Source organism: Lissotriton vulgaris, chromosome 9 (genome assembly GCF_964263255.1).
Source record: "Lissotriton vulgaris chromosome 9, aLisVul1.2, whole genome shotgun sequence".
NCBI lineage: Eukaryota > Metazoa > Chordata > Amphibia > Caudata > Salamandridae > Lissotriton > Lissotriton vulgaris.
Window position 1 is genome coordinate 478686916 of NC_141697.1, and position 15344 is coordinate 478702259.

The window sequence follows — 15344 nt, forward strand, 5'->3', positions numbered from 1 at the left end:
TATCAGCATCTTTGTGTTCATCCTTTTATGCAAGTTCAAACTTTTGGGTCTGCTAGGTTCATCCTCATCTAATATAAAACAGGATAGAAACAATCACGACTATATTAATATTGTTCATAACATTTTCCAAAAATGAACCCAGCTTACTTGATATCGCTTGTAATAGCTTTTATGTTCTGTAGCAATGAACAATTCTTTCAATGTAGCCTCTTCCGAAGTCAACCACTTGATGGTCTTCATCAGGTCGTCCTAAAAATGAAGAGCATCATACATTAGTTTTGAGTGTTTTGAAGCACAATTAAGCACATCCTTTTACTCCCAAATCATGTGTTGCTTATTCAGTTTTGTAGCCATTGGAGGCTACCAGGAAGACTGATGGAGAGTTGTCTACATAGGTGAATCGATCTGAGTAGTACCATTGTAAGCGGTGGTCAAACACGCTGCACAAAATTCTGAGCATCTGCCTGCTTGCTGTAGGAGCACATTCTCAATGACATAAAAATATTTTTTCCTTTTATAATAACATGCAGACATTTAAAAAAATATGTTGCTAGCAATACATTTAATATTTTATGCTTCAAAGATTGGAATCTCGTTTCTAACAATCTTTCAAAAGGCTAAAGTTAAGATGTGGAAGTGGCTGTCTGCCCAAAGCAGGGTTCACTGCAAGTATTAGAGAGCATTTTCTACAATTAGGCCATTGCACATGATCAAGTACATCCCCGTCCACCACATCACACAAGGATAGATAGGTAGGCGCTCCATGGTCATTCAAAGAAAATATATGGTGCATATAGCATCTTTCTCATTGTGAAACACTCACAATATGTAGCACTGTATCCTACAAGCCCTCCACCAAGTATATGCCATTTGTCCTCTGCTTGTTGGATTATCCAGATCGGCTACTTAAAGGCCACTCTACGTACCAGACCTCCAAATGCTATACACAGAAGAATGGGTTAATGAATCACTTGCTTGCCTTATGCTACGAATACCAGTTTTGAACAGCTCTGGGTTCACCGATTGAATGCGACCCAAACATTACAAGTTAGAGCATCGCAAGTACATTTTCACCCAGTAAAGGACAAGTTGTTAAATGAGGCCATAAACATCCTGATAAAAACACAATGTTAACTTTTTTAATAAATATCAAGTGGGAAGGAAATTGTCCTATACTGAATTGCATGAGAAAAGCAAATTAGCTTGAAAAAGAAAACTTAGAGGAATTCAAGGGAAATTTCATCCTAACATCAGAGTGACAAAATCCCATTGCCAGTTTCTCCTAAATGATGAATTTCATACTACGGACAAATGCAAGCGAACTACGGGTCTCTGAGGTATTAAAACAAAAACGTTTCTCTTTCTGTTTTTAATGCAATTTCCTAGTACAATTCCCATATGTTTTCCAATGTGTTTTCATGGCAAAAAGCGGATTTGCCCGTCCAAGTCTTGAGGTCTTAATCAACGGTAAAAACAGCGACTAACAAAAAGTTAAAAAATAGAAGATATTGATCTTGATAGTGCCAAAGGTTCATTTTTGAGGAAAAAGCTTACTTTATGAGTTAAGTCTATCGCAAACTTATCATGAACTCCTTTACTTTGTTTATCCTAGTCACATTTTATTATCGAAAGGAATAAATGTTAGTAACAACGAAATACCTGTAAGTTTTTTTCGGGTATGGGTACATCTTTGGAATACTGCAAGAACTGTGCCACATACGTCATGATTGATTTTTCATCTGGATTATCCACATCGACATCTGTATAAGAAATCACACCAAGAGAGTCAAAGCAATTATGAGTAACTGCTTGCGTAGGAACATGGTGGTTCAATTGGTGACATCACTCATTCACACAGTAACTTTAAGATTTGCACGATGGAGTGTAACGCACATCATTGTCAGATAGTCCAAAGGGGATGTCTAAAACATTTATATCAGACAGCCTTTTCATAGGTTTTGATGTATTCCTTTCATGAAGACAGAGTCATCTTAAGAATTTCCAGTGCCCTGGGCAAGAAATATTTTGGGCCACCTGTTCGGAAGGAATTTGAATTTGATTACCTATTTTCTCTTACTTACAGAGCAGTACTAGATAAGTGGTGTCCAACAGTGTTCTACTGTTAATATTCACAAAATTAGTAAATGAAACATGGTGTGTAAAGCCCCGAGTACGTGTTCTGAGGACTTCATCATGCCACTCCATACATATGTGAAGAACTTGGGCCTAGAAGTGCACCCTGAATTGAGGGTTCCTGCATTACAGAGGCTGCAGCCGGATACACTACCTGGGAAAACGGGCAATCACCTAGACCAGGTCTCATCTACCTGGGTGTGCATCAGCACAACTCTGCCACGTTTGTGGGAGTCCTAAGGGTTGCCTCTAGAGGGACATAATGCCTCTTCAAGAGTCGGATGGATCTCTTCATGATGCCACCAAGATGACATCGGTGAGACAGACAGTCTCTGATGATGTGCGGTATGGTGAGGTGCAGTGGTGCATTTGAAACAGTGTGTGCCTACTTTCCCGAAATGGGTAGATATTTTGACTTTAGGAAGTTAGCAAGACACAATTTCATTGTCTTTCTCTGCTTTATAGATTTCACCGTATTGCAGGACTGCAACACTTGGCATGGTCTTTTGACAGGGGTGTTTCTTTACCTGTCTATCTTAACTTGGTAAGATTATGTGAAGGACACCAGTGTGTCTTCTATTGCTGTAAAGTCACACACAGAACAAATTATTTTAACATCAATTATATTTCATCTCATGTTGAAATCATGAATACCTCTTTGATGAGTTTCTGATGGGTTGGTGTAGCCATCAAGCACTTTATAATCACAGAAACTGCTAGCATTTTCTTGATAAAAACAAGACCAATAGTCAGGGAGAAACTAATGACAAGGCTTTGTTTATTTTAAACAATAAGGGTGCCTTTTGCCCTTTTTCCCTCTCCAAATGATTAAGTGGATTATCCTTGAGAAGAAAGACACACAATTCCTTCATTAGAAGTTATGTTTTATAGGACAACGTTTTGGGGCATAGCAACCAACCAGCAACCGACCGAATCAGGGACCAGGTGAAGACCAAATTGACTTCATATGATCCCAGCTTTCATGCGGTACCATTTGTATCAGTAGAAGCGTGGAACACTGAGTGGTCGGAATTTTGTGGCTCCCCCATAGCTCCTGGATTTTTTCCCCTCCAGAACTGGGAGGAAAATGCTTGATTTTAGCCTCCATTTGATGCTTGCAGGTAATTGTGGATAAGAAAGCATGGTAGGATCAATGCATGTCACACCATTCTTGATGCTCCTAGATGTCTAGTTTTTAGAAATGTCTACGTTTGGAAAGTTTCCCTGGGCTGATCCCAGGCCCAAATTCCACAACTATCTTTATCACCACTTGGTACTGTACATAACATAAATTGGAAAAAAACGATTTCAGGATGTGAGTGAAGTTCTGAAATAATGATTCAAGAGAAAATGGTTTGGTTCAAACGGCAGAATGATTTTCTCTGGGAATGCAGGAGACATGACCTTCTCGTCCTTTGCATTCCAGATGTAAAGTGAAGGACATGAACATCATATCTTTGCATTATAGTGGTTAAGGACAGTCCACTCAATCAATGACAAGTCTTAAATTGCCAACAACTGATGGCTGAAGAGGACTAACCATAGGCCACTTCTCTCTGTGTATTGTATGATGCATGCATTTTGTATTCTACAGGTAACATGAGGTCCACAGCAGGAACCTAAAACAAATTTGACAAGATGTCCTCTAGGGATGAATTAGAATGGAGCTAAAGGAGATTGTCATGAATGGTAAATTCTCTGGTTTGAACTCTAAAACATATTCAAATAGAAATGTTCATTGTCTTAATATTTTAAACACTGGAAATGTGTAGGACCATAAGTAAAAACTGCATTTATAAATCTACTGAGTAATCAAAATTCTAAAGAAATGTATAGAGCAAGAGTGAAATGGATGTTAGGGAAAGCAGAAAGGGTTATATACATTTTATAGTTAAGGTAGATCCAGAAAATCAGATTGCAGGGCATGCATGTCTTTTGGTTGTGGCCTCTGAAATGATCTTGTTAATTATGTCTGAAGCATAAGCAGATGTATTTATATAATATGCTTAGAGTTGAGGAAGTTGTATTATTAGCCTCAGGGCTTCGGGGACATTGTTCCTGATTTCGACTTCTGTCACTTTTCATGATCTTCCTCATAAGTAGAACATTTGCCACATCAGAATTGTCAATTTTCAGTCAGAGCTGGAGCTTTGGGGTGTGCCCTTACCTATGTTTTTATTACACAGCGTATTTGAGATATCTGATTGAAAGGTGTTCCCCAGCTTTTTTTAAGTACCAATTGCAAAAAGTAATTGTGCAAATAAAGAGCCCTATCACAAAAAACAAACATGGATTGTGTACAAATTGGGATGTTCAGATAATGAGATGTGAGTCATAGTTTGTGTCGAAATGAGTTGTTTGTCTTGCTCACTCTGTTTTGTTATTTTACTTGACACATTTTTTTGTGGCTAATTGCTCCTTGGCTTATTAGGACTTTTTAAATGCTTCCTTCTTTTATGTGCCTGGTTTATGTCCTTAGTACCTTATCTTTTGTTGTGCTTGTAGTATCCAACTTGTCATTTTGCTGCAGATATATTAAGTGGTCCCTGTTAAATATTCCATGCAACAGCACCTGAGGCATTTTCTCTTCGTCATCATCACCATCACCATGTTGTTTTCTTATTTTTTTCAGCACTACGCCTCTAGCTCTGTCATGTGAAATGTTATGCCCATCTCTTTTCTCCTTTTTACTTACTTGTTCATTAAAATTCGGTTTTTTGTGCACTTACCCGCCATATATGCGGAAGAAATTTTGCAAGGATTATTCAAACTGATCATTTTTAGCCCATAATTTAGGACTACATGGGAGCAAAAATTTCCAAAATTGTGTTCATACAAAAGCTATATCTTTTAAAAATGAATCTTACATTATATTTTGGGTACAACACGCTTTTTTGCAACAGTAAATATTTACACAAATATACCCCTTACCCTCAGGTTCAAGAAGTCTAGGTATTTTCAGTTCAGACTCTGCAATCCTGAAGGCTTCCTGGAGATTCTCTTGGTTAGATCTCGATTGAACTGTCTCCATATCTATTAGATCAGGTCTGAGTGCATTGATCATTGCCAAGAAGGCACGCCCATTCTTCCAGCTTGATGTAAAGTCTGACACACTGAGAGAACTGTCCCTGCCGATGATATTCAAAGGAGATACTACAATCAACTAGGCTTTCCCACTTTCAATTATTTACAACATAATGTTCATGTAAATATTCAAATCTAGCAACACCACATGAGTCTTTAAGGGACTATGCATCATGGCAGATTAAAGGAAACTTAGACAACCAGCATACATACAACAGTGGGCATTAGAATTTACCTTTGATACCAATTAACTTTATGGTTGTGATCTAAAACATACAAACACAGAAAGGCATCAAGGGCCATATTTATCAAGGTTTTGCATCGCCACTCAGCCATGGAAGGGGGGATCAAGTGTGACGCAAAACTGAAGTGAAATTTATCAAGCCATGTTGCGTGGCCATGCATGGCTTGATAGATCTACAGTAACTCAAGACAGCCTGGGTGTTCCCACTAATCCGCCCATGGATTTTAGCACAATCCCATATTTACCATTAGTGGTAGACCTGGAAATGCATCAAAATGCTATGCCTTCCTAGGCAAGGAGTAACAAGGAGAAATACCTTGATTTCTCTTTGTTTTTCCATCTTTCTGCGTGTGCGGCATTCTGTGGCACATGTAGCAGGACATGTAAATAGAGGAAAATACCTCTTAGGATTTTTTATGTGCAGGGAGGTGTCCATTCCTGCACAAAATCAATACAGCCTACAGGGCAGGCATCCTTACACCATGACGCAAGGGGGCGTGCGTTAGAGCAAGGCAGTTAAAAGTGTGTCAGCGTAAGCAAAAAACAGGAACACACAGTATAATGGTAAATACAACGCATTCCTGGTCTTTCCTTTTCACGCACCGAAGCCCAACACAGCAAGGTGGCTTCCTGCATTGCGTGAAAGAATGATAAATCTGGCCTCCAGTGTGGTTAGCTGCCTAACCTAATCTCCCCAATGCACTGCTGATGACAACATTGCTACATCCTATATGACGTGATCAATCACATCACATAAAATCAATGATGTCTCATGATATATGACATGGTCTGACAATACCAAGCTGATGTATCAGTGTTACTAGATATCTTAATTCCAGTTGTGTATAGATATCGATGGCTACTATGCCACTGATATACGAATAAGCTGCTATCCTCAAGCTTACAACATAAGGATACTGTAAGTCACTGGGAACTTCCATTACCATATAGAAGAACAAGGTTGAAGCAGAGTAACTTTGTACGGTCATGAAACCCTGAGGTGATTTGCAATATCCTTTTAACGTGTGACAGAGGATTTGTGATGGATGGATGGATGGATGGATGGATGGATGGATGGATGGATGGATGGATGAATGGATGGATAGCTGGAAGGATGAAACAGTGAAACAATGGATAAGTCAAAGGGTAAAAGATGGATGGAATGAAGAATGAATGCAAAGATGGATGGATGGATAAGTCAAAGGATCAAAGGGTGGGTGGAAGGCACAAATTGTAGATGCTATAAAAGGAGGATAGGTAGATGTATGGAAGCATGAAAGTATGGAAAGATCAACAGATCAAGGGATCAAATAGCAAAAGAATGAACTTGTGAGAAGATGATCAATGAGCGAGAAGGTGGATCAATAGAAGAAAGAATAAATGTGTGGAAGGGTGAATGGATGGGCTGAAAATGGATGGATGATGCATAGATGAGTGAAATGATTAATGGATAGCTGGATGGGTGAATGGTTGGGTGGAAAGGTGAATGAATGCATATAGAAGGGTGGAAGTTTGAATGGATGCATGAGTAGATGCAAAGATGGGTGGAAGGGTGATTGGCACTTTTTTGGGAGAGTTGGAATCACCCGCTTTGATCACTTAGTGCCTTTAGATGTAGGATTCAAAGTAGGGAAAATAATAATGTTCTGGCTACACACTTGTTTAAGGGCCTTTACCTGGGTTTCCTTTTGGATCCTCTGAAACCCCTAAATCTCTAAATGTTACACCACCCTCTGACTCTGTTCATTCGCTCCTTCAGATTCTCCTGAATACATTAACGACACCACATTCATTAGCCAGATTGTTTATTCCACCACTATGAAGGAGTGCTTACATGCATGTCTTAAGGCAGTTGACAATTCAATTCAGGGATATCACAGAATTTGTGGGGCCCACAGTTAAAAAGAATTTGTGGAACCCTCCCAACACATTTTCAGCTGGGCTTAAAACGGATTTCTTAATTTATTTTAAGCTATTATTTAATTGTTCAGGTTTTTCCTTTGTTTAACCATACACACATGGCCCATTCCCTTTTCCCTTTTCCCTGCATCTTCATCTTTCATCTGGGCACCTGCCTCTTTTCTGTACTTCTCACAAGCAGCTCTTTCTACTGTATTCCTCTCACTTCCCTAAAGGTCTGTTCTCTCTTTTGGAATTTCCCTTTCCCATCTTTGCCTCTCTACTCTCTACTGCAACTCTAACATACGTACTGGCTACCACTGATGTACTTGTACCCTGTTACTCCAAAATTACTCTATCCCATTCAGGCAAGATTATAACAGTGGCACTCATCATACCTACAGCTATATCATCATCAGCCTAGAGAAGTGTAAAAACCAAAAACAAAATAGGGCAAAAGAGCCTTCTCCTTCTATGCACCCAGGATCTGGGAAAACATTGCTGTATCTGCCAGGACTTTCTCAGCCTTGCTCCAAAAACAGTACATCGCAATACAGTAACAGTACACTTCTGCTTCCATAACTGAGCTACTTCTCCAACCATTCACCAACTGTATATATGCCTTTGACCCTATACTAGTCGTGTTTTTCCTTGTGTTTTTATTTTATTATTTTCACATGTATATCATTGTTATTATTTTTCAATTTTGTGTGGCACCTTAACTTATCTTTTCATCAAACAAATTGGTTGTGTATTTAATGTTTAGTTTTGTCAAAATTATATGTGTACACACTACATGTAATTCTTAACATGTTTGTGTTGTTATTTGTTATGGTCTATGAAATTAATGAATAGACTTGAATGAAAAATAATAGAATTGGAAACGTACAAAAAATCAGTTATCAATTCTCCTTTGAAGCAAAAAAGATCACATAAATTAGTTCTTTCCAATCACATTGAGTGTCACATGTGATATGAGCAAGTAAATTGTGAATCTTGATTCATTACAGGTATGTGTGTTTATTGACCCTATCCAGAACTCTGCTGCCTTTAGGATAGGTTAATGCCACACAAGTACAGCAGACATACAGTATACGTAGTCAGCAAAGAACGCGCTCTCTACAGCTTCAGTGCTGAGATTCAGAGCCCACCGCATGGTTTTCAAACTCACCTGATGCCTGGCTGCCTCACCACTTTTCAGTCTAGGAACATCACACAATACACAGAACACATTAAGTCACCAGGTCAATTACTGCTTCTTCTTTACAAGCCTGGTAACTATGACGACGCCAAACCCACCAGCCAGGGTTGGTTACATAGAAACAGATGACAGAATAAAGGCTTTGTTCATCTGTGCATCAGTCAGGGCAATTGTAACAAGTTTGTTCCTGATACAGTATGAGTAATTCTCTTAAACAAAACCTTAAGTGTAATATTTATCACTACCTAAGGAGGGTGTGGCACAGCTATGTATGAACATGATAGCCAAAGAAGGAGAACACGCCCTTTCTCTGAGTAACAGGACGAGAACAGCAGAAATCCCTGTGGATTGCCAGCAGTAATCACATCAGTGTGTTATGCAGGGTTACCAGTAGTAAAGTAAAAAAAGCATTATCAATTTGGAATGACTCTACATGGGTAATACTTATCGGCCAAAACTACAATCCCACTGGCATCAAGGTAATAATATGAGCAATACATCTCTCCAACACAAATAATAGCTTTTAATACATTAAAAAATGTAACCATGTTTCTCCCAACATCAGCATATGCTTTTTAATTTTGCTGCATATATAATAATCCAACAATTAAACCAAGCAAAAACTTTTATATTACCCGGTTGAGCTGTACACAAAAGATCTACTCACAGGTAGCTGGAGAGCTACTAGTAGGTCAAGAGCTACGCGGAGATGCTTGGTTTAGAGGAACAGCTTTCAGAGATTACGCTGATGGATACCATCATTCATCCCATAGAATGAATACAAATTATTTCAGCTTTAGTCATGGCATTAAAAAAAACTAATATTACAAAATGCCTATAATGTGCACATAACCTTTTAGTTTAACTTCAACATAACTCATGGAAGAAGGAGTGAATGAGTTTGAAGAAGACATTTTACCTACAAAGCCTATGAAAGGGCATTGCTAAATCTCCTCGATTTGGCATAAAATGCTATGGTCCGGATTTACCATGACTTTGGACAAGTTTGCATTCTTTTTTTAATGCAAACCTGATGCAAAGTCTACTGTGGAATTTACAATCTAATGCAGTTTGTGTCAGATTGTAGCCCTCAGTAACATAATGCAGCACACTGCCTTGCGTTACTGTGCGTCAAGGGTGCAGTCCATTGGTGGTGCACGGGCTTTTTAATCAAATCCCTATCTACAAAGAATTATAGACAGGCATTTGTACCAAAATCCTCTGCCTCCTTGAGACAGGTGTAACCAGGAGAAATGTTTTAATTTCTTCTTTTTGCATGTGTTCTGAAATTTACAGCACACATACAAAGACTTAAATGCCTTAAAGTATAGTTTTGTACAGGAAGATACTTGCTCAATGCAGAGACCCTTGCGTTAAGGCTCAACAGTGTCTGCATTGGCACATGGCAGCCAAACTTGAGCCAGAGCAGAGTGACAGCAGAACAGCTCCACATCTTAGTGGCTAGGGTGTTGTTCTCCTCTCTCCTGTTAATGTATGGGTAGACGAGAAGCAACCATGTCCTACGACAAGGAAGTATATGTGGAGAAGTGTGGCTCAACGATTAGAGCGGCAGACCCTGATGCAGAGGTCTAGACCGGGACCAGGGTTCAATTCCCCGTCTTGGCGGGTCTTGGGCTCAAAATTCCACGGACCTGATAATTCTCTCCTCGGTGCCTATTCCAATCATTGAGTCCCACTCTGCAACTCTGGGCAATAGCTTGCTTAATCTCCACAACGGCCCCCACAATGCTAAGGATGCCTGGCCTCCACCTTGGGGGTGCCCAGGAGTGGACGCCTCACAGGGAAAGCCAGGATGGGTTCCACAGCGGTATTTGATCAAGCGCCTTGAGACCCTTGCGGCTGAGTAGTGCGCTATACAAGTTTCAATTTACATTTTTATATTGAGGGCATATTAAACTCAAATGCTTGGCGACCACACACTCTGAAAGCATAAATGAGGGAAGCTGTTGCCTTTAGTGACTAGAAAGTGGTTTCACTTTGTGTTAAGGATGAAAACAAGAGTGACGTTTACCCCTCTGCATGGTAAAGAATTTCCTTGTCACTTCATGTAGGGGTACATAATGCACACACCTCCCCATATAACACTGAAGAACACACCAGAGAAGCAGAGTCCTTGCTACATAATAAAGAAACCCACTGGAGCTGCTGCAGGGACCTCAGTGCCTGGTTAAGAAAGCCCACGGAGGGCAGTGATCACACTGCATGTGAATGAATCACTTGCAGCAAAAGCAATGTCATTGCATGTAGGGAGAGTTTGCGAAGCAGTCTCTCTTTGGAATCGCATGGCACCTCCTGGAGAGCATAAATTACAAACAGATCATTTCACCTCTCCACTTCAAAGTACATTGCACATGCATGCAAAGTCTCTGGTGTCATCAGGTGTCTGGGAAGCAAAATCCTTTCTACATTTAAAAGTATCATGTTTAAAAAGAAATTCACTCTCAAAGAATCTTCCTCTAGAAATTCCCTTAGATCTGAGGTGTGTGCTGCTCACCTACATGATGCATGTTTCATTCTTGCCTGTTTTGAAAAGATGCCTCAAAAATATTTTCTTTCAGAGGCATGGTTATTGCCTCTGTATCATTGTCAAACTGATTAGCTGCCACAGCATAATATAGCCCATTTTGACAAAACTGCATTAACCACTTATTTCTGGTCAGGTGCTCTTATCTTCCTTGCTGAAGCGCCTAGTTAGTGCTATTCAAAAAACAATAAAAATATAACAAAATAAATGAAAAGGAACTACAGAGCGAAGAACACACTTCTCTTTGTCCTATGTTATGGAGAAACCCAACGGAGAGGGAAAACCTCCCTGCACAGTAAAGAAGCAGATGCTGGGGAAGCAGTGGACCCACTGCATATTAATGATGCACACTAGAGCAGCACCAGTGACTTCACTTCATAGTAAGGAATACATTGGTAGCAAGGCAATGTATCAGTCTACATGGATAATCAGATTGTCGCTACTGGATAATATGCTAAATGGACAAGTTGTAATAATGCTGGAAAAGTGATTGATTTAGTACAAAATGGTAGATGTACAAATAGCTACTGGCTAGGCTGAGGCAACACTTTTATCAGGCGCCTCAAGCAATTTCCCTTAACGGTTCTGGGAAACAGAAGAGCAAGACGCCCAAGAAAATACACAAAATGTTGAGGGCCATGTTTATCATTTCTGCTCTCTCTTTGCGCAGGCAGACTTTTGGCTACCTAGCACCAAGACAGGAACCCCTGCACCCTTGTGCAAGTTAGCCTGTCTGCGCTGCAGGCAAGATTTTTATGTGCTAGAAGGGACACCTACCTTCCGGAACAAAAACATTCCTTTGAGACTGTTTACTCTATAGAAAGAGGAAAAAACGAGGGCAATTAACCCCTTCCCTGCTCTGCACATTCCCCTGCTGTGCTGGGGGGAGGGGGGCGCGCGCAGCGCCCCGGTGCTCATGACGAGCTCAGCTCGTCATGAGCTACGGCGCTCCTGTGCTCATGACGAGCTGAGCTCGTCACGGCCACACCCGTTTCTTTAGAACGCTCAGCACAGCAGGGGAATTAGCCCAGCATGCGAGCGTTCTAAAGGCCATAACGAGCTCAGCTCGTCATGAGCACCGGAGCACTGTAGCTCATGACGAGCTGAGCTTGTCATGAGCATGCAAGGGGTTAAACATATTGCTCGTCATTATGCCCCCCCTGAGAAGTGCAGCATTTTGACGCATTAACAGGTCTAGTACTCATGGTAAATCTGGGAATGTGCCAACATATCCATGGGTGGATATGTGGGTGCACCCAAGCTCTACCCATGGACAGCGTCCCTGATGCAGAGTAACATGAAGGCAGCGACTTGTGCCGCCTAGCATTACTCCAGATTTACTAAGTACCTTCAGGGCCATGCAAGGTGGCCCAGCGTGGCTTGATAAATCTCATTTCGGTTTTGGGTTGCCCTGGTATAACCTTGTGTAGCACAAGGGTGAAGCAAAACTGTGTTAAATATGCCACTTAGTTTTGTGAAAGTTTCAGCATTTTGTAGTGTTTCATGAACCACCATGAAACAATGACTCACACTCAAAGCTTCCCTGAACCGGCAAAAGCACAACATTCCATAGAATGTCATGAGGTGGAGGAGTTTCACAAAATCCCTGGTGAAACCGTTCTGTGTGCAAAATTCCATTGCAGCCAGATTTCACATATTTCACTACAGTATTTTGCTCAACCCCACTAATGGCAATATCTGAGTGGGTGCAAAGATGTGCCTGCCTGTCCGAAAGGATTCTGAAACAGATCTGCTTTGGGGAGGGTGTTTAGATAATCACGTTTTTTTGAATAGAAAGGTTTTAAAAATACCCCCATATTTCTACCTGGAAATTACGGACGGACCAGTTTACCAATTTCTTTGGGACCAACAGTAATTTTTCTGGTATACTTTACCTATTGACACATGCCCACCCACAAATAAACTGATTTTTTTCTGTGACCTCTGCTCCTTCTCCAGCAGCAAGATTATTACATATTCCAGCTTTATAGGGACATTTTGTTAAATATTAACTGCTTTGCCAGTAAATGGTATTTTGAGAGCAAATGTTTACTTTATTGATCCAGCAGAGCGGAAGAAACTTACAGAAGAGTGGGGGAGCAGATTGCACTGCTAGTTTCTGGATAACACATATCGAATGAGACAAATTGAAGCACATGAAGATAATTGTGGTGCAAAACTTGACTTAGAATGAGGTGTCTGAAGTTCCAGGGTTACCTTCTAAAGACACCAGGCCATAAGCTATCCCAATATGACTTGGACACTTCTTCAAATCTTCATCCATTTTTACATGTGTCCCAACCTCCTCACATATGGAAAGGGGCGACCACTCGGTCCCCCCGAACGTATGGCAGAGTGCCTCGATCCCCCCGGGAAGCCATTTTGGGCGGGAGGCGCGTCTCGGCTGGTATGCCCGAAGCGGCGTAGCCGGGGCACGCTTTTTCCCGCCCTAGAGTGGGCTGGCCTAGACACTGACGCGGCCGGCCACGCCCTCGGGGCAGGCAGGGGCGGGTTTACGCCCGCCCTGAAGATGGATAAAAAGGGACGCAAGACCAGAAGACATCCTCTTGTTCCTGTGCTCTGAAGCTGCACCTCCTCGCTGCACGTGAGCTCGAGACGGAACGAAGAGCCAATTTTGAGCGTTTTAATCTTTCTTTTGGTCTTACAGATACTCTGTCGGAGAAATGCCCAAGAAAGGCGGAAAGAGAATGACGACCGAACAGATGCTTCGTGTTCTCATGAAGGAGATGTCCGAGCTAAAGAAGCGGGTGGACAAGAATGAGGAAGGGGGTCCAAAACGTCCTTTGGCGGGAGCAGCCCCGGGAGGGAAAAACAAGAGGCCCAGGAGGGGGGCAGCGGGTGAAGACATCCCGGGTCCCAGTGCCCCGCTCGAGGCTCCAACTCCCGTGCCGGAGGAGGGGAATCCAATTCCCGTTGTGGTCACCCCCGTGTCCGAGGATGATATGCCGCCCGAGTTGGCAGCTCAATTGGCAGCGTGGTTGGGTAAAGGTAACGAGGGCGCCACGGCTGTAGATGCGCAGGCGCTGATGAAGCAATTGCGTGAGAAGCGGGAAGCAGCCAAGGTGGCCGTGCCGGCTGCAGTAGGGGACAAGACACCAGGGACGATTGCGACCACAGAGGCAGCGTCAGGTGCAGGTAAGCGGCCATTGCCGATCGCGAGGGATGAGTCAACACCCTCGCGGAGAGAAAGGTTGGGGCAACATGTTCCTTTGGCAATTAAGGAAAAGATTTGGGCGGGGGAGTATGTGAACATTTTTTCACTGCTTGTTGATCATTATGAGGTAGAGCATGTAAAGAGTCAGAAGGATCTCATGCATCCGAGTGTTTGGCGCGCAAAAATGGCCGCCTTTAAAGTGAATGAGAATATCGGCAATTGGGGCAATGCTTGGGGAATCTTTACATCAATATTGGGGGAACGTAGACCTGAGTTGCTTTCCGAGTTCCCAATCTATCAATCACGAATCATGGGGTACTCGACATCGCACCAGGGTAATCATTGGTTCTGTTATGATAATCTGTTCAGAAAGGAAAAGGAGCATAATAAAAGTTTAACCTGGGATTGTTATGATGCCTTGACTTGGGATAAGATGAAGGAGTCAGGAATGTTGAAAATGCCGTTGGTGGGAAGTAATGTTGGCGAATACTCCCGGCAATATGCGGGGACGCCCTTTCGATCAGGTACGGGTACCGACGATCACTCGAAACCTACCGGCAATAACGGAAAAAGGGGTTTCTGCTTTAATTACAACAGAGGTAGATGTACTAGACCCCAGGGATCGTGTAAATTCAAACATGAATGTAGTAGTTGTGGGTCGTCCCATCCTGAGTCCTCGTGCAGAGCCAGAACGGGTGATAACGGGGGGAGAGGAGGTGCCAAACAGGTCTAATATAGTCCGAGGGGCGCCTTTACCCACTCCGATTGATACCCTGGCGATGATTCCTTGGCTCAGTGACTACCCGGATCGTACTTCTGCTGGGGTGCTGCGGAACGGTTTTTCGTATGGTTTCCGCATCCCGGTAGGGGACTTTCAAGGTGTGGATAAGTGTAAAAATCAACTTTCCGTCCTGCAGCATACGACCGTAGTACAGGATAAGATCCGGAAAGAGGTGACTCGAGGTCGGGTCGCCGGCCCGTTTAGTATACCCCCGGTCCAGAATTTTGTTTGTTCTCCCTTAGGGGTAGTCCCCAAGAAAGACCCCGGTGAGTTCCGACTGAT

The 15344-nt window shown here is 42.1% G+C and overlaps 1 protein-coding gene across 1 annotated transcript in view; it reads right to left on the bottom strand.

Moving 5' to 3' along the window:
• The window catches only part of SYNE2 (spectrin repeat containing nuclear envelope protein 2), a 1750628-nt gene that overhangs the window by 1545121 nt on the left and 190163 nt on the right, over nucleotides 1-15344 (bottom strand). The window contains exons 8-10 of the mRNA XM_086937933.1: nucleotides 5065-5261; nucleotides 1660-1760; nucleotides 148-249 (exon numbers count right to left, since the gene is read on the bottom strand). Of these exons, the coding sequence (XP_086794059.1) occupies nucleotides 148-249; nucleotides 1660-1760; nucleotides 5065-5261 (400 nt within the window). The remainder of the gene's footprint in view (nucleotides 1-147; nucleotides 250-1659; nucleotides 1761-5064; nucleotides 5262-15344) is intronic.